This window comes from Penaeus chinensis, chromosome 36 (genome assembly GCF_019202785.1).
Source record: "Penaeus chinensis breed Huanghai No. 1 chromosome 36, ASM1920278v2, whole genome shotgun sequence".
In the NCBI taxonomy this organism is placed as follows: domain Eukaryota; kingdom Metazoa; phylum Arthropoda; class Malacostraca; order Decapoda; family Penaeidae; genus Penaeus; species Penaeus chinensis.
The window spans coordinates 24,783,106-24,803,736 of NC_061854.1; the positions used below are offsets into that span (position 1 = coordinate 24,783,106).

Below are 20,631 nucleotides of genomic sequence, written 5' to 3' on the forward strand. Positions count from 1 at the left end.
TCTCTCTCTCTCTTCCTCTCTATCTCTCTCTCTCCCTCTCCCTCCCCCTCTCTCTCTCTTTCCTCTCTCTCTCTTTCCCCTCATCATTATCATCATTTTTATCATTATCCTCGTAATTATTGTCGCCATATATATATATTTTTTGCTAATGATACTCATAATAGAAATGATAAAAACAATAAAAGCAATAACAATAAAAATAATAACAAAAATTGAACTTTCATATATATTATAATTATCATTATTTTCATTATGAGTGTAATTATTGCGGCCATATATATATATTTTGCTAATAGAAATAATAGAAATAATGAAAATAAGTAAACAACAATAATAATAATAATAACAAAAATCAATGTTTATAATTATTATCAATATTATCAATATTTATTACAGTTTTGATATTTTTTGGGCAATTATACTAAAAACAAAGATATTAAAAATAATAATAAAAATTATAATGATAACAACAACAATAATAGCAATATTATAATAATTATCATTAGTGTTATTTTACTTATAATTGTTATTTTCTTTATAATTACAGTTATAATATATCTTTTTGCAAAAAAAAAAAAATAAATAATAAAGATATTAATAACAATTATAATAATAATTATAATAGTAATAATAACTATATTAATAATAATAATAATAATAATTATAATGATAATAATAATAAAAATAGTAATAATGATAATAATAATGATAATAATAATGATAATAATAATAATAAAAATAGTAATAATAATAATAATTAGAGTATTGCAATTATTCGCATTATTATCAAAATTAATATTATAATGATGATTTTATAAAAATTCTCATTATTCTCATTGTTATCATCATTATGGTCATGATTAATGTAATTATGTTTATTTTTTGTCATTTCTACCCTAATAATTGTCAAAATCATAATTGAAATCGAAAAACACGTCATTTTTGAGTAAGCTCTGAAAAGGCTTTATTTCGCTGGTTTTTGCCGCTTTTTCGACTTTTGGGATTTTTTACTTTTTCCTTTTTTTTTTAAATTACAGATGGACATTATTATCGTTGTTATCATCATCATTAGCGTTATTATCGTCATTATTGCAACTATTAGCATCATCACCACCATTATTGCAATTATTAGCATCATTATCATCATTATTATCATTATTATTGTAATTATTGTCGCCATATATATTTTTTGGCTCATTATACTCATAATAGAAATAATAAAAACAATAAAAGCAATAATAATGAAATGAATAACAATAATCGAACTTTCATATTTATTATAATTATCATTATTTTCATTATCATTGTAATTATTGCGGTCATATATATTGTTTTGCTAATAATAGAAATAATAGAAATAATAATAATAATAATAATAATAATAATAATAATAATAATAACAAAAATCTAACTTTCAATTTTTATAATTATTATCAATATTATCAATATCATTTTAATTATTACAGTTTAAATATTTTTTTGCTTTTATCTTCGTAACAAAAATATTAATAATAGTAATAACATAATTATAATAAATGGTTTTAATAATTATCATAATGTCGTTATTGTTGTTCTTATTGTTGTTATAATATTATTTTTATTGTTAATACTTTATTATGAGGATAACTGCAAAAAAAAAAAAAAAAAAAAAAAATGTAATAATTAAAATGTTTTCTCGATTTCAATGATGATTTTGAATGGTCTTTTTTTCCCACTCATACTATTCTTTTCAGTGTCTTCACCAATCCCTTCTACTATCCACCTCCTAAGGTGTGAGAGCCGGCCTGAAAGGATGAAAGGCTTACTTTGTGTCAGTCCTGAACGACCTGAGGGAACCATGGGCACGGTATTCCCCTGCCATACCTGGCCCTCACCCCTCAAGGGGACCCTGAGGGGTGGACTGTTTTTTTTTTCCCCAACATACTCCAGGCTTATCATGGCCAATAATGAAGATGTAACCCCACTTTTTTAATTTTTATCAAATTGCCCCAATCCCGGCTCCCCTTTGACCACGGCTCCGAACACTGCAACAACTCCCCCATCATCAATGCATACTAGTACAGTATCAACCCTAATCAACAACCAACCCCCAGGAGACATTTCTACTCTCCCTACATGCTCAACTTCAACACCTTTACTCCCACAACCTTCTTCATCAACCACCCCATCTCCCCTTATTACTACCTTACAACCTTATTGCCCACCTCCCCATAACACTACCCCCCTTAACACTACTCCCTCCTCCACACGTCCCCGCACTTCTACTACCCCCACCTCTACAAGAATCCTAAATACTCTATTTAGCCCAGCCAAATGGGACCGATTTTTCGTGATCCCTCCCACAGCTCCCTACTCTCAAAACACCCTCCTCTTCCAACAATGCCTCCAAAAACAAGTAGGCAAAGTCTCTTTCCGTAGCCGACCCGACCACTCCCGTCTCGTCACAGTAACAACTGAAAACCAAGCTATAGCATTAACAAAACTAACTGATCTATGTGGTAATCCCATCCCTACAGAACCTCATCCAACCCTCAATACTTGCACTGGAACTGTCTCTATCTCCCCAACAGATTGCCTAATCCATGACAAAGAATGGTCAGATTGTGGAGAGGACTTACTCGCTTGTCTCACAGACTATGATGCAACATATGTACAATGCTACTCCATTCCTCCCAAAAGAAATCGTAATAAATCCATCAACATTGCCAAAATTATTTTCCGTAGAGATGACCTTCCCTTTAACGTTTACATAGGTGGGGAATCCCTACCTGTCCGACCATACCAACCTCCTCCTCGTCAGTGCCAAAATTGTTGGCATTTAGGACATCCTGCCAAACATTGCCGTTCCACAGCCAGATGCCCGCTATGTGCCCAACCTGGCCATACTCGATCAAACTGCTCTGCACAATCACGCACATGTGCAAACTGTGGCGGCCCCCATAATGTATTTTATAGAGGCTGCCCCACCTACAAATTTGAGTCTGAGGTAGCAACTCTCAGATTCAGACTTGGACTCACTCTACGTGAAGCCAGACAGGAAGCACGTCGACGAGGCTTTTCTCTTACCCCCTACTCCAGTAATGTCGCTCACTCTGCCAATTCCTCTACCTCTCAAGCTCCTACACCCTCTCCTAAACCCAACCCCCCTCCATCTAAATTCCCCTCTTCTACCTCCTACATTCCCCAGTCAAATTCTTTTGCCATCCTAAACCCAGACACTCCAATCTCTACCCAATCAAATTATTTTGCCATCCTAAATCCAGACACCCCAATCTCTACTACAGCCCCAACACCTTCCCCTCTCCCTCCCCGCACTACCCGCAGCAGACAGAATAAACGTTCCACCCCCTCTTCCCCTACCTCATAATCACCTCCACCTTCCTTTGCCCCTATTTTTCAGACACCAGACTTATCTTCCCCTCCTCACAAGAAAACCTTTATCTTACAAAACTGCAACCAACCCCATTACAGAAACTCTTGAAGATATCCAGAACTACATAATAGAATCCCAAACTGATACTCATCCACCTTCAAATTCTACAATTCCCGCTCCCTCCACACTCAAAGTGACTGCCGATATCCATCCTCCTCCTACTCATATTCTCCCTACACCCAATCCTCCTACCCCATCCCAACAAAACCCAATCCCCCCCGACTCCACCCCTACCTATATTAACCCTCCCACCATCCCCTCTATCCCTTCCACTCCCTGCTGGATACACACGTGAATCCCTCATGTCACAAATACCCTCTTCCCCAGACCCTCTACCTCCCGACACCCCTCCTGATACAACACCACTTCCCCAACCTCATTCTTTATCCCACCCTCTAGCATCTTCCCCTTCAAATTCTCCAACAAGCACTGCAACCTTTGCCACTAAATCAACGAAAGTATAACTATCCTTCATTGGAACATTCGCGTTTTCCGCTCTCACAGACCTGACCTCCGACATATCCTCTCTTATAACCCATCCATTATATGTCTCCAAGAAACTTTTCTTACACATTCTCCAATACCAATCCCCAATTACCATTTTGTTTCTTCCCCACACTCCCTTTATGTCTCGTCTATACTTATCAACCAGAAAACACCTTATGTCATACCTCCCTTTCAAACCACTGTCCCTTGTACAGTTATTCGTATCTTTCTTCGCCGCTGGATCACAGTGATTTCAGTCTACTTCTCCCTTTCCCACCCCATTAACTTTGTTGCTTTTGAAAACCTAATTTCCCAACTTCAATCACCTTTCTTTATAGTAGGTGATTTTAACTGCCGCCACACTCTTTGGGGTGATTCTATCACCAACACCCGTGGCCGAGCTCTAGAGCGCTTCCTCTCCACAGCTGATCTTATTATTCTAAATACAGATCGCCCCACACACTTTGATACACGCACGCAGTCTTTTTCATGCATTGACATCTCTCTATGCTCCCCTTCTCTTCATTTGGATTTCCACTGGTCAGTTCTAGACCACTTTCCCTATAGCGAACACTTTCCAGTTCTCCTTTCTCCAACTTCATATGTACCACTTCCCAACTCCCCACGCTGGTGCTTTGATAGAGTTGACTGGCATACTTTCACTTCACTCTCTACTATTCATACCCCTCCATCTTCCCTCTCATCCGTATCAGAAATGATACAATTTTTCATAACTACAGTCCTAAGAGCTGCCCATACAGCTATCCCTCGAACCTCAAGACCCTATACCTTCAAATGTGTTCCATGGTGGAATTCTGATTGCACTAAAGCACTCCGTGCAAAACGTGCAGCCTGGTACAGTTACCGCTACAAGCGAGGTACCCCTCATCAACTATCAGCTCTTATCTCCTTTAAAAGAGCATCTGCCTGTTTTCGTCGTACAATCCGAAATAGTAAAACAAATAGCTGGCGAAATGATGTTTCCTCAATTACATCCTCTACATCTATCTCAAATTTTTGGCGCCGGATCCATAAACTATCAGGAAAACATCCAGACCCCGTCCTCCATATTCGAGATACCCTCATCTCTGATCCTCCCGAAGTCGCTAATGAACTGGGTGACTATTTCAGCCAGGTCAGTAGTGGCTCTCACCTTTCTTCACACTTCTCTTCTATTAAAACTATCAGGGAACGTACCCCCATTATCTTCACCCTATCCTCTGCTGAGTCCTATAATGCTCCCTTTTCTTCCTCTGAACTCAGTGCTGCCCTAAAATCGTGCCACAACACTCATGAAGGCCCTGACGGTATTCACTACCGTATGGTCCGACAACTCCCATCTTCCTCATTATCCTTCCTATTAACAACTTACAACCACGTATGGACATCAGGAAATTTCCTTTCTCATTGGCGAGAAGCTCTTATCCTCCCTTTCCTGAAACCCAATAAATTGGGTACCCTTCCTCATGACTATCGCCCCATCGCACTAACTAGCTGCTTATGCAAACTACTAGAGCGAATGGTTAACTTCCGCTTAATGTGGTATCTTGAATCCCACAATCTTATCTCACCTTCCCAGTTTGGTTTTCGCCGTGCCCGAAGCACAGCTGACCCCCTTGCTCATTTTGAGACATATATTACATCTGCATTTGCACGCCATGAATCCGTACTAGCTATGTTTTTTGACCTAGAAAAATCATATGATACGACATGGAGGTACCATATTCTCCAACAATTGTCCTCTCTAGGCATACATGGAAACATGGGTTTCTTCATAAAGTCTTTCCTCTCCCAACACACTTTCCAGGTCAAAATTGCCTCTGCTACATCATCTTTCTTTCCTCAAATTGAAGGTGTCCCACATGCAGTGTGCTTAGTACCACCATATTCCTTCTTGCTGTAAATGACATTGCCTCAGTTCTACCACCAGGAGCCCGGTCATCACTATATGTTGATGATTTAACCATCTATGCCTCTGGCACATCCATACCAAATCTCTACCAATTTCTTCAATCTGCAATATCATCAGTTTCCTCCTGGGCCACAAACCATGGCTTCCGCATTTCTACCTCCAAATCTTTATCTATTCTTTTCTCTCGCACGCGTGTAGGTCCTCTACCTTCACTCTTCTTATATGACACTCCACTTCAACACCGTTCCTCTGGTAAATTCCTAGGCGTCATTTTTGACTCCAAACTATCCTGGCGAGACCATATTCTTTACATCAAAGAAAAAGCTCGTCACCGTCTCCGAATTTTACAAACACTATCCCATTTATCCTGGGGCTCAGATCGAAAAACTCTCCTTCATCTTCATGTCACCTTAATCCTCTCCACTCTAGATTATGGATGCCATATCTACTCCTCTGCCTCAACTTCTCTCCTTGCTCACCTTGATACAATCCACCACTGTGGTCTTCGCTTAGCCCTAGGTGCCTTCCGCTCCTCTCCAGTTGAGAGCCTATACACTGAATCTCTCTCTCGACGCCGTGCCCTCCTCTCTCTCCGATGTTGTGCTCGATTCCACCAACTTCCCTTAACTAACCTAACTATCCCATGATCCCTACTTCCTACCTTTGCTTCTTCTCCACGTTTACCTACTCCTTTCTCCACTCGCATGGATAATCTCCTCTCCAATTCCCCTTTTCCCCATCTCCGACCCCTCCCGTTCTCTGTCCATTCAGTCCCTCCATGGCTTATACCTTGCCCCCATATTTGCTCCTCTGTCTACCCTGACACACCAAAATCAAATATTCCTCCTACTGTCCTTCTCACCCTTTTCCTTGACCATGCCTCCACTCACTCCTCCAGTATTCCTGTCTACACTGACGGCTCCAAAACCAGCTCCGGTGCTGGTTTTGCAGTAATCTTCCCAACTCGTACTTTCAAATAACCCCTCCCTCCTGAATCCAGTGTCCTTACTACAGAACTGTATGCTCTCCTTTTTGCCTTAAAACACATATACTCACTACCCTCTTCCTCTTATACAATTTTGACTGACTCCCGTAACTCATTAACCCTCATAAAATCAATACACACGACCAACCCCCTTGTTTGTAAGATCCAGAACTGGTTGTTCTACCTGTCCACACGCCATAAAACAATCAAATTTTGCTGGGTACCCAGCCATGTTGGAATCCCCGGCAATGAACAGGCAGATACTGTAGCACGCTATGCTGCTATGTCCACATCAAACCAACCACGTTTCTCACATATCCCAGCCACGGATTATTACCCACACTTTAAGACCTCTTGTATAATCGATGGCAATCTTTTTGGTCAAGTCTCCACACTAATAAATTACATACTGTAAAACTGTCAATCTCCTCCTGGTCAGCTCCATTCCATCGGAACAGACGTTGGGAGACGGCCATCGCCCGCTTACGCATTGGCCACACCCGTCTAACACACTCCTATCTAATGTCACAATCCGATCCACCCCTATGTCCCTTATGTAATGTTCCTCTTTCAGTCCCACATATTCTATTGTCATGCCCACGTTTTGAAGCAGCCCGTACCTCTACTTTCTCCCACCTATCCTCCCTACATAGACATCCCAACTTATCAGACATCCTTACAGAATCTCACACTTTCTGCTTTGACAACCTGTTTTCCTTCCTCAAACGCATATGTATCCTTCACTTGATCTAATCCTTTAGATCAATCCGACCCTAACCCATTCACTCAACAATCCCTTAACCCAGCTTTAACAACTAATCACTAACCCAAACACCCTTCACTAACATTAACTATAGTGCTACATGACCTTAGATGTCTAGCACATTTATTTTGCCTTTAACCATTAACCATTAACCATTAACCATTACTGTTATTATTATCAATATCAATATTATCATTATTATTATCATCATTATTATTATTATTATTATCATCATTATTATTATTATTATCATTGTTATTATTTTTATTATTATTATTACTATAATTAATGTCATTATTATTATATTTTTTTAAATGTTATTATTATTATTATTATTATTATTATTATTAATATTAATATTATTATTATTATTATTATTATTATTATTATCATTATCATTATTGCCAAAAAATATATTATAAGTGTAATTATAAAAAAATAGCAATAATAATGAAAATACCATATATAATAATTATTATAATATGGCTATTATTGTTATTATTATTATTATTATTATTATTATTATTATTATTATTATTATTATTATTTTTAATATCTTTATTATAAGTATAATTGTAAAAAAAGAAAATTACAACTGTAATAATTGCAATAATTACAATAGTATTGTAAATAATGATTTTAAAAATTATTATAATGTTATTTTTGTTATTGTTGTTGGTATAATTGTTATTATTATTATTAATATTCCTATTATAAGGATAGTTGGAAAAAATATTAAAACTGTAATAATTAAAATAATATTGATAATATTGATAATATTGATGATAATTATAGATTTTTGTTATTATTATTTTCATTATTGTTTTATTATTTTTAATATTTCTATCATTTCTATTATTAGCAAAAAATATATATATGGCCGCAATTATTACAATATTAATGAGAATAAGGATAATTATAATAAATATGAAAGTCCGATTTGCATTAATCATGACCATAATGATGATGACAATGAGAATAATGAAAATTTAGATAAAATCATAATCATAATATTAATTTTGATAATAATGAGAATAATTGCAATATTTTAATTATTATTACTATTATTATTATTATTATTATTACTATTACTATAATAAAAATTATTATTATTATTGTTATTATTATTATTATTATTATTTATATAATTGATATTATTATTATTATCATTATTATCATTATCATTATTATTATTATTATCATTATTGTAAAAAAAATATATAATTGTAATTATAAAAAAATAACAATATCAATAATTATTATAATATTGTTATTATCATCATTATAATTGTTATTATTTTTTATATTCTTATTATTAGTATAATTGGAAAAAAATATTACAACTGGAATAATTGCAATAATAACGATAGTATTGTAAGTAATGATTTACATGATTATTATAATGTCGTTACTTTTGTTTTTATTGTTGTTATATTTGTTATTATCATTATTGATAATTTTATTATGAGAATAATTGCCAAAAAAACTGTAATAATTAAAATAATATTGATAATATTTATAACTGATAATTACAAAAATTGAAAGATAAATTTGTATTATTATTATTATTATTATTTTATTTTCTATTCTTATTATTTCTATTATTTGTATAACAAGGATCTCTTTAAACCTCTGGCGTACCTCCACCTCCGGCGCCATGGCCTTGGCTGATGGAAGCCAGGTTTCCATGATAGAAAAATTGGGGGTTTCCCACGGCGCTATATTTGAATGAACCAGGCTATCGATGGTAGAGAGATCTATACCGACTTTCTCGACGAGGTCGTGGAGTCTCGTGGCTAAGGGCCTAGTGCCTCCATTGCCATTAGGGTGGCTCGGGTCTCGAGCCACCTTTGCGGCATAGGTCAGTGCTAACTGGCCGCGTCTGAGTCGGAGGGGAGGTACTCCTGACTCCACCTCACGGCGCTCGATCCGAGTACAGTTTAGGGCTCCAACACACACACGCAAACAATCATTCTGCACACCATCCAATCCTTTCAAACTTGTCGATGCCGACCCATACACGATTGACCCATAATCTACTTTAGACCTAACTAGGGCTTTATATACCATTAGCAAAGACTCTATCAGCTTACCATTTATTACCAGAAATGCACTTTAATAAATCTAATGCTCTTTGACATTTATCCTTTAACTGACTAATGTGGTATTTCCAATTGAGTCTACTATCAAAGAGTATACCAAGAAATTTAGCAGAATTTTGAATAGGTATTGGGTGGTTGTCTAGAGTTTGCCTGATGTTCGGCTTCCTCCGTGAAAAAAATACCCCAATACTTTTTCTAGTGGAAAACTTAAAACCCCACTGGAAGCCCCAGTGATGAATCATATCCAGTGCCAATTGGATGCGACTTGCTGAGAATTCTGCATTACTGCTGGAATGCCTTAATGCACAATCATCAGCGTACAGTAAGTATTTAAGATTCCGAGGAGGAGCTGGTAAGATGTCATTGATCATACATAGAAATAATGTAGGTGACAAGACACTTCCTTGTGGGACCCCGTTTGCCTGGACAAAAATGTCCGAAAAAGTGACATTGTCAGAAAACAATTTGACAGCAAACGTTCTGTCAGAAATGAAAAGTTTGAATAAAACAAGGCAAGTTTCCACGTAATCCAAAAGCATAAAGTTTTCTGAGTAGGCCATATCGCCATGTCATGTCGTAGGCTTTTTCTATATCTAAAAATACTGAAATGCATTTTTTTTTTGGCAATTGCCTCCCCCCCCAATCCCTTGCCCGTTGTTGTCGTGGGGGGGCTTAGGAGGCGGAGACTGGGACCCAATGCTGGGGAACTCCTCAACCTTGGGACTCAGCCCTCGACTCAACAAATTTTGCATGGTCTTTTTTTCCTCCCTCCTACTTTTTCCTTTCTGTCCCTTCACCAACCCCTTCTACTATCCACTTCCTAAGGTGTGAGAGCCGTGCTGAAAGGATGAAAGGCTGACTTTGTGCCAGTCCTGAACGGCCTGAGGGAGCCATGGGCACGGTATTCCCCTGCTTTAGTTGTCTAGCCCTTACCCCTCAAGCGACCCTGAGGGGTGGACCGTTTCTCTCCCCAACATACTCCAGGCTTATTATGGCCAACAATGAATAACCATTAACCATACCATTATAAGAGGCAATGAGGCTTGCCTCTTCATCAAATAGCTCCACCAATTCAAACTCGCCCGATTCCCTGACCCCAGGCTCTCCTTTGACCACGACTCTGAACACTACAACTAATACTCCCCTCCTCAATGCAGACTAGTACAGTATCCACCCTAATCAACACCCTAGGAGACATTTCTACTCCCAAGATGCTCAACTTCAACAACTATACCCCCACAACCTTCATCAACTACCCCATCCTCCCTTATTACTACCTTACAACCTTATTGTCCACCTCCCCATAACACTACCTCCCTCAGCACTACTCCCTCTTCCACATGCCCCCGTCCTTCTACTACCCCCATCTCTACAAAATTCTTAAATAATCTATTTAGCCCAGCCAAATGGGACCGATTTTTCGTGATCCCTCCCACAACTTCTCACACTTTCTGCTTTGACAACCTGTTTTCATTCCTCAAATGCATATACACCCTTCACTTGATCTAACCCCTATACATTACCTTACCCAACCTTAACCCATTTACTCGTCAATTCCTTTGCCCAGCATTGACAACTAATCACTAACTCAACCACCCTTCACTACCATTTACTATAGTGCTACATGACCTTAGATGTCTAGCACATTTATTTTGCTTTTAACCTTTAACCATTAACCATTGGCAATTGCCTCTTGAATATGACTGTCCAGCTTTACTAGTTGATCGAGAGTTTGGCGTCCCTTTCGGAAGCCGCACTGCTCGTCAACTAGCAAATTACTGGAATTTAAAAAAATCCCATAGCCTACTATTAATAATTCGTTCCATGACCTTGCATAAGCAATTGGGCGGTAGGAGATGGCAGATCTGGGGTTACCCCCTCCTTTCAATATGGGAATGTGTGCGCGAAGTGCCATGAGTTTAGAAAAGTGTGGATGTTCCTCTACAGGCTTCTAGGGCTCGGACAAGCTCATCATTGGTAGATCTTTATTGTAATCAAAGTCATCTCCTGTGGCAAAGTGAATAGGTTGCAGCTCAGCCACTTCCTTGATGGGCAGGAATGTGGGATGGTAATTTGCTGAGCTGCTTGTATAAGAGAACTGCCTGGCAAGTGCATTAGCAATGTCTCTAGGTGAATCTAAATTGTTACCCTCGTCAATGATGTTAATTTTGAAAGATTTTTTTTTTTTTTTTTTATTGATTTTATTGATAGTGGACCAATCCTCTGATATTTTTGTATTGCTGTTAATTGTAGAGACAAAGCTCCGCCAGGAGTCTCTTTTTGCTTGTCTTATTACTCTACGAACCCTAGCTCTTGCTTGTTTGTAATTGCAAAAGTTCTCATTAGTGATGTTATTTTTGAAAAGCCTGTTGGCCTTATTGCGTCGGCACAGCGCCCTGCGGCAATCTGGTGTCCACCATGGAACTCTATGCTTAACGCTATCTGTCGAAGTTTTAGGAATGGATAGCAAAGCTGCTTCTAAAATCGAATTCTGTATATTGTTTACTTTATCATCAATGGTTTCTCCAACAAGTTCGAGCTTGACGCTCCTTGTGAAGGCGACCCAGTCTGCTCTTTTTACGTTAAATTTAGATGCTGAAGGCGTTTCACGTGTCGCATTAATATTCAATGAAAATAGGAAGATGATCGCTTCCCAACGAGTCATCAATGGCGTGCCACATGCACTTGGCTGCTATTGATGAAGAGATCAGTGATATATCAATAAAGCTCAAATTACCGGTATTATCGTCCAACCGCGTCGGACTACCATCGTTCAGAAGGACTACTTGCTCACCTCTACCATCCACCCGCAGGGACGTATGATGAACATAACGTATGATGAACATTAAAATCACCTAAAATTAGAGCAAAGAGCTCATCATAGATTATAACTTTATCAGGTGGACAATAAACTGAACATATGGCCAGATACGTGCCATTAAATTTTATTTTGCATGCGACAAACTCCACAGTAGAATCAATAGTCACTTCTGTAAAAGGGAGGCTTTGGTGGATGTACATGGCGACTCCGCCTCCACCCCTACCCTTACGATCCTTCCGATATAAATATATAAGTCGGACTGTGATTCAGTATCAGCCTCCTTAGGATGTTTATGCTGGGTTGATGCAGCCATTTGATCGACCAACTTAGTCAGTTGATTAATTTTAATATTTAATTATTTAACGGTTTGTTTCAATTCAGCAATTTGTTGACTGACATTACTTGCACTAGGGGTGTTGTTAGTTACTGCTGCAGCATAGGAAGTATCGGGTTTGTGTGTTAAACTTTCCACTTTCCTCTTAGCTTCAGTATAACTAACTTCATGCTTTCTCATATATGCTAATGTCTCAGTCTCCTTCAGGATGCTGCACTCAGCAGATCCTGACTGATGGGGACCTCCACAGTTAGCACATTTGGAAATCTGGCTAGTACATGTGATGGTGTCATGGGCTTCTGCACATTTACGGGAAACAAATATATTAGTGTCTTTATCAATACATCTTAATGAGGTGTGTTCGAATTTTTGGCATCTTTTACAATGCATTGGCTTTTGGACATAAAGTCTTACTTGAACATGTTCATATCATATCGACATTGACATACTCTGGGATTTTATTTAAAGCAAAGGTAAAAAATCATAGTCTAGTTTTCGGTCGCACATTCCCATCCTTCTTGGTCATACAATGAACGTCCACTACGTCTTGGTCCTTCATGCTCTCGAGAATTTCATTTTCTTCCATCGTCCTCAAATTCCTGTGATTACTCCCTTACAGGTATTTGGGCCAATAGGAATAGTTACTTTAACTCGAAGATCTTGAATTTGCGTCAGCTTAAGTAAATCCTTAAACTGGGAGTTATATTGTACTCTAACAAGGAGGCTTCCATCTCGCAATTTTTTTACAAAATCAAAATCGCCATCCACTTGACCATCAAGGACCCTTTTGACGATAAAGGGGTTCACGTTCAAAAGCGATTGATTTTCATTCACGGATTTTACATTCGCGAACCTTGCATTCTGGGTGGGGATTTTGAAAAGTGGTCTTCTCGTTTTGTCATTATTGGGGATTCCATTGTTCGTAGTCAGAATGGTCATAGAAGGGTCATTAGTCGCCCCTCCTCCTTGAGGAGGAGAAGGGGTAGCCGGGGTATCACTCATCCTGGGTATCGGTCCAGTATCCGACCCCTTGTCTCAAAATCTTGGTCCTTAAGGGATTAAAAACTCTTAACTTTTGGTATCAACCTAACAGCAATAGCTAAGAGAGTAAGGCAGTTTTACGTCCTCTACCCCCCCCCCCCCCCTCCGTGGAAGCCTGGTTGCGTTCTCCAGTACCACAGAGGGATCGAGTTATGTGTGGGACGCTTCCTTACCACCGAACTTGCCTAGACGAAGGACGGTATTTCGATGAGCACCCCTCAAGCGAATACGGGAGTTCACAAGGAACTCCGGTAGGCTTAGGAAAGTCACATTAAGAGGAAATATTCAGAACCAAAGAAAAAGTGCGCCCAAATGACGCCTAAGACTACTGGGCATCCCTACCCAGGGGTCAAAGCCACAAGGACTACCCTAGTGTAGAAGAGAGCTGCGGGTCTGAGGTGGGGTGCTGACTACGCCTACTGTAGCCTCGTCTCACCTGCAAAACCAAAAGCACTGAAGGTGCTGTAAAGCACTATAAAGGATCTGTAATTACAGGATTTTACTTTATTCCATTTACTTTAGAAGACAGAAACAATAAAGTCCAGCGAGACGAGAGGCCCCGGGCTCTAAGGTAGCCTTTGTGGCACAGGACTTCGTTTTTATTGTTGCTGCGTTTAACAAGGTGTTAGATTCTTCTTTCTTTCTTCTTTGTTGGATTTCTTGGCTATCAACCAGCGGCATGTGGCCAAGGTTATTAAGCCAATGGATCCTATTTATTCTATCAATCTATATAAGGTCATAAAGTTTTGTCTCCCTTAAAAAAGTGATTACTTTACTGATGATTGTTTCATCATCTGATAGCATGTTTATTAGTGTGAAATCTTTATTTTTTAAACGAAGGCAATTTTTGAGTGGCTGTCTATGGATGGCATATCTCGGGCATACTATTAAGAGGTGTGGTATGGAAAGGTTGGTGTTGCATTGTGGGCACTGAAGAGGGAAAGTTTTCTCTATGTAGGGAGTGAGGTGGGTATATCTTGAGGCGTTGACCCTCAGCCGGGCCAACACCACCTCCTCCCTTCTTTCTTTCCTGTGGGATGTGCCCCACAGTTCAATGGTTGGTTTTATTTTTTGTGTGAGTTGGAGGTTGGTCCACTCACTTTGCCACAGGAGATGTATTTTTGCTTTTATAAGAGACACAAAACACCTGAGATCTGTACGAACTATGGTAGTGTCCAGATCGCCAGTTGACCCGGCTAGTTTGTCAGCCTGTTCATTACCATGGATACCAGAGTGACCTGGTACCCATATTAGTTTGATTGATATGTTGGCACCGTGTAATTTACGAATGATATTACCCAGCAATTAATTTTTAGTGGTATCTAAGGATTTAATAGCTTTAAGTGAACTTAATGAATCTGAAAAAATAACTATTCTATCGTGGGTCGTCGATAGTGCAAAATCAATAGCTTTATCAATGGCAAAAAGTTCCGCAAGAAAAATCGATGTATGATTCGGCAGTCTAAACTTTAGTTCACATTCAGTCGACCATACACCCGCACCTACACACTCATCTGTCTTGGAGCCGTCGGTATATATATGAAAAAAGGATAGATGTTTAATAAGGATCTCTCTGAACCTCTGGCGTACCTCACCCTCCGGCGCCATGGCCTTGGCTGATGGAAGCCAGGCTTCCATAATAGAAAAATTGGGGGTTTCCCATGGCGCTATATTTGACTGAACCAGGGTATCGATGGTAGAGAGATCTATACCGACTTTCTCGACGAGGTCGTGGAGTCTCGTGGCAAAGGGCCTAGTGCCTCCATTGCCATTAGGGTGGCTCGGGTCTCGAGCCACCTTTGCGGCATAGGTCAGTGCTAACTGGCCGCGTCTGAGTCGGAGGGGAGGTACTCCTGACTCCACCTCAAGACGCTCGATCCGAGTACATTTTAGGGCTCCAAGACACACACGCAAACATGCATTCTGCACAGCATCCAATCCTTTCAAACTTGTTTTCGATGCCGAGCCATACACGATTGACCCATAGTCTACTTTAGACCTAATCAGGGCTTTATATACCATTAGCAAAGACTGTCTATCAGCTCCCCATTTGTTACCAGAAATGCACTTTAATAAATTTAGTGCTCTTTGACATTTATTCTTTAACTGACCAATGTGGTCTTTCCAATTGAGTCTACTATCAAAAAGTAGCCCAAGAAATCTTGCAGAATTTTGAATAGGTATTGGGTGGTTGTCTAGAGTTAGCCTGATGTTCGGCTTCCTCCTACGTGAAAAAATTACCCCAATACTCTTTCTAATGGAAAACTTAAAACCCCACTGGAGGCCCCAGTTATGAATCATATCCAGTGCCAATTGGATGCGATTTGCTGAGAATTCCGCATTATTGCTGGAATGCCATAATGCACAATCATCAGCGTACAGTGAGTATTTAAGATTCCGAGGAGGAGCTGGTAAGATGTCATTTATCATACAAAGAAATAGAGTTGGTGACAAGACACTTCCTTGTGGGACCCCGTTTGACTGGACAAAAATGTCCGAAAAAGTGACATTGTCAGAAAACAATTTGACAGAAAACGTTCTGTCAGAAATGAAATTTTGTATAAAACAAGGCAAGTTTCCACGTAATCCGAAAGCATAAAGTTTTCTGAGTAGGCCATATCGCCATGTCATGTCGTAGGCTTTTTCTATATCTAAAAATACTGATATCAAAAATTCTTTTTTGGCAATTGCCTCTTGAATATGACTGTCCAGCTTTACTAGTTGATCGAGAGTTTGGCGTCCCTTTCGGAAGCCGCACTGCTCGTCAACTAGCAAATTACTGGAATTTAGAAAATGCAATAGCCTACTGTTAACAATTCGTTCCATGACCTTGCATAAGCAACTTGTCAACGCAATTGGGCGGTAGGAGATGGCAAATCTGGGATTACCCCCTCCTTTCAATATGGGAATGATGTGGGCGAAGTGCCATGAGTTTGGAAAAGTGTGGCTTTTCCAAATTTCATTGTACACTTCTAGCAACTTAATCATGTCATCATGATTAAGATGCTTTATCATCTCATATCGAATCTCATCGGGGCCTGGGGATGTTCCTCTACAGGCTTCTAGGGCTCGGACAAGCTCATCTATTGTTAGATCTTTATTGTAATCAAGTTCATCTCCTGTGGCAAAGTGAATTGGTTGCAGCTCAGCCGCTTCCTTGATGGGCAGGAATGCGTGATGATAGTTTGCTGAGCTGCTTGTATGAGAGAACTGCCTGGCGAGTGCATTAGCAATGTCTCTAGGGGAATCGATGTTATTTCCCTCTTCAATGATGTTATTGATTTTAAAAGATGTTTTTTTCTTATTGATTTTATTGATTGTGGACCAAACCTCTGATATTTTTGTATTGCTATTTATTGTAGAGACAAAGCTCCGCCAGGAGTCTCTTTTTGCTTGTCTTATTACTCTACGAGCCCTAGCTCTTGCTTGTTTATAATTGCAAAAGTTCTCATTTGTGATGTTATTTTGGAAAAGCCTGTAGGCCTTATTGCGTCGGCACAGCGCCCTGCAGCAATCTGGTGTCCACCATGGAACTCTATGCTTAACGCTATCTGTCGAAGTTTTAGGAATGGATAGCAAAGCTGCTTCTATAATCGAATTCTGAATATTGTTTACTTTATCATCAATGGTTTCTCCAACAAGTTGGAGCTTGACGCTCCTTGTGAAGGCGACCCAGTCTGCTTTTTTTACGTTAAATTTAGGCGCTGAAGGCGTTCTCACTGTGTCGCATGAATATTTAATCAAAATAGGGAAATGATCGCTTCCCAACGAGTCGTCAATGGTGTGCCACAGGCACTTGGCTGCTACTGATGATGAGACCAGTGATATGTCTATAAAGCTCAAATTACCGGTATTATCGTCCACCCGCGTGGGACTACCATCATTCAGAAGGACTAAATCGGACTCGTTAATCAACTTAACTACTTGCTCACCTCTACCATCCACCCGTAGGGAACCCCATAACGTATGATGAGCATTAAAATCACCTAAAATTACTTTATTTTGTGGCAGACGTTCCTGAAGAGCAAAAAGCTCATCATAGATTATCACTTTATCAGGCGGACAGTAAACTGAACATATAGCCAGATACGTGCCATTAATTTTTACTTTGCATGCGACAAACTCCAAAGTAGAATCAATAGTCACTTCTGTAAAAGGGAGGTTTTGGTGGATGTACATGGCGACTCCGCCTCCACCCCTACCCTCACGATCCTTCCGACATAAATGGTAGTTCCTGAGCGATACGACCTCGTCAGAGACGAGGTTTGTCAAATGAGTTTCTTGGAGAACTATAATATCGGGAGCATAGGACGAGGCTAATAATTTAAGGTCATTTACTTTAGATCTAATACTTCGACAGTTCCATTGTATAATGGTTGACGCGATGATTACGTTTTATGGGGTTTGGAAGTGCCTTGTCCACCTGTTTTTATTTTCTTTTTATGGGAGGGAGGCGCCTCCTCTCCCTCGCTTCCCGGGGACCTCTCACGGGATGGTTTGGAGACAGAAGCCTCCATGTCCTGCACCTCCTGGCGAGGGAGACGACTGACAGACTGCGACCTGCTTCTCTCTCGAGAAACCGATCGCGAGCCAGACGAAGTCCTCACAGGAGTAGCCCGGACGGGGAGGTGCGCTCCGGACTGTGATTCGGTATCATCCTCCTTATGTTGTTTAGGCTGGGTTGATGCAGCCATTTGATCGACCAATTTTGTCAGTTGATAAACTTTAATATTTAATTCTTTAACGGTTTGTTTGAGTTCGGCAATTTCCTTATCCTTGGCTGCAAGCTGTTGACTGACATCACTTGCACTAGGAGTGTTGCTAGTTACCGCTGCAGCATAGGAAGTATCGGGTTTGTGTGTCAAACTTTCCACTTTCCTCTTAGCTTCAGTATAACTAACTTCATGCTTTCTCATATATGCCAATGTTTCAGTCTCCTTCTTCAGGATGCTGCACTCGGCAGATCCTGAATGATGGGGACCTTCACAGTTAGCACATTTAGAAACTTTGCTAGTACATGTGATGGTGTCATGGGCTTCAGCACATTTACGGCAAGTGAATTTAGAAGAATCTTTGTCAATACATCTTAATGAGGTGTGTCCGAATTTTTGGCATCTGTTACAATGCATTGGCTTTTGGACATAAGGTCTTACTTGTACACGTTCATAACCGACGTTGACATATTCAGGGATTTTATTCAAGGCAAAAGTCAAAAAACACAGTCCAGTTTTCGTTCGCACATTCCCGTCCTTCTTGGTCATACAATGAACGTCCACTACGTCTTGGTCCTTCATGCTCTCAAGAATTTCACTTTCATCCATCGTCCTCAAATCCCTGTGAAAGATTACTCCCTTACAGGTATTTGGGCCAATAGGAATAGTTACTTTTACTCGAAGATCATGAATTTGCGTCAGCTTAAGTAAATCCTTAATCTGGGAGTTGTATTGTACTTTAACAAGGAGGCTTCCATCTCGCAATTTTTTTACAAAATCAAAGTCGCCGTCCACTTGACCATCAAGGACCTTTTTGATGATAAAGGGGTTCACGTTCAGAAGCGACTGATTTTCATTCACGCATCTTACATTCGCGAACCTTGCATTCTGGGTGGGGATTGTGAAAATTGGTCGTCTCGTCTTGTCATTAGTGGGGGTTCCGTTGTTCGTCATCAGATTGGTCTTAGAAGGGTCGTTAGTCGCCCCTCCTCCTTGAGGAGGAGAAGGGGTAGCCGGGGTATCACTCATACTGGGTATCGGACCAGGTCCGACCCCTTTCCTCAAAATCGTAGTCCTGAAGGGACAAAAAACCTCTTAACTTTTGTTATCAACCTAACAGCAATAGCTAAGAGAGTAAGGCAGTTTTTCGTCCTCTACCCCCCCAGTGGAAGCCTGGTTGCGTTCTCCAGTACCACAGAGGGATCGAGTTATGTGTGGGACACTTCCTTACCGCCGAACTTGCCTAGGCGAAGGACGGTAATTCAATGCCCACCCCCCAAGCGAATACGGGAGTTCCGTGGAACTCCGGTAGGCTCAGGAAAGTCACATTATAAAGGAAAAGATTTCAGGACCAAAGAAAAAGTGCGCCCAAATGACGCCCCAGACTACTGGGCCTCCCTACCCAGGGGTCAAAGCCACAAGGGCTACCCTGGTGTAGAAGAGAGCTGCGGGTCTGGGGTGGGGTGCTGACTACTACTACTGTAGCCTCGTGTCACCTGCAAAGCAAGAGCACTGAAGGTGCTGGCAAAGCACAACAAATGTTCTGCAATTTACAGGATTTTACTTTACTCCAATTTACGTTAAGAAAAACTCAGAAACAATAATGTCAGGCGAGACGAGAGGCCCCGGGCTCCAGGGTAGCTCAAGTGGCGCAAGACTTATTATTTATTGTTGCTGCGTTTAAACAAGGTGTTGTCTCATCAAGAGTTCGAACACGAGTGTGGAGTGTGTTAGATCCTCAGAGTGGACAATGTGTTTACTCTAATCCCGCCAATTCAAATCAGGTAAGGTCACAAGGTCTACTCATTGACTTCTTTGTGTCTAAGCATTAGCAGAGCCATCCATGTAGAGACATTTCACAAAAAATATAGAAAACGAGCACAGCATTTTTCCCATTCTTTATTCATTTTCCCCGGCGGCATTGGGGTATACATGATATATATACATGTGTATATATGGTATGTCTACATGGCTAAACGTATATATATATATATATATATATATATGTGTGTGTGTGTGTATACATGTGTATATATGCATGG

At 39.8% G+C, this 20,631-nt stretch overlaps 1 protein-coding gene across 1 annotated transcript in view; it reads left to right on the top strand.

The window, feature by feature from the left end:
- Positions 1-20,421, top strand: part of LOC125044892 — a 27,931-nt gene extending 7,510 nt beyond the window's left edge. The window contains exon 2 of the mRNA XM_047641853.1: positions 20,374-20,421. Coding sequence (XP_047497809.1) covers positions 20,374-20,421 — 48 coding nt within the window. The remainder of the gene's footprint in view (positions 1-20,373) is intronic.
- Positions 20,422-20,631: the final 210 nt, after the last annotated feature.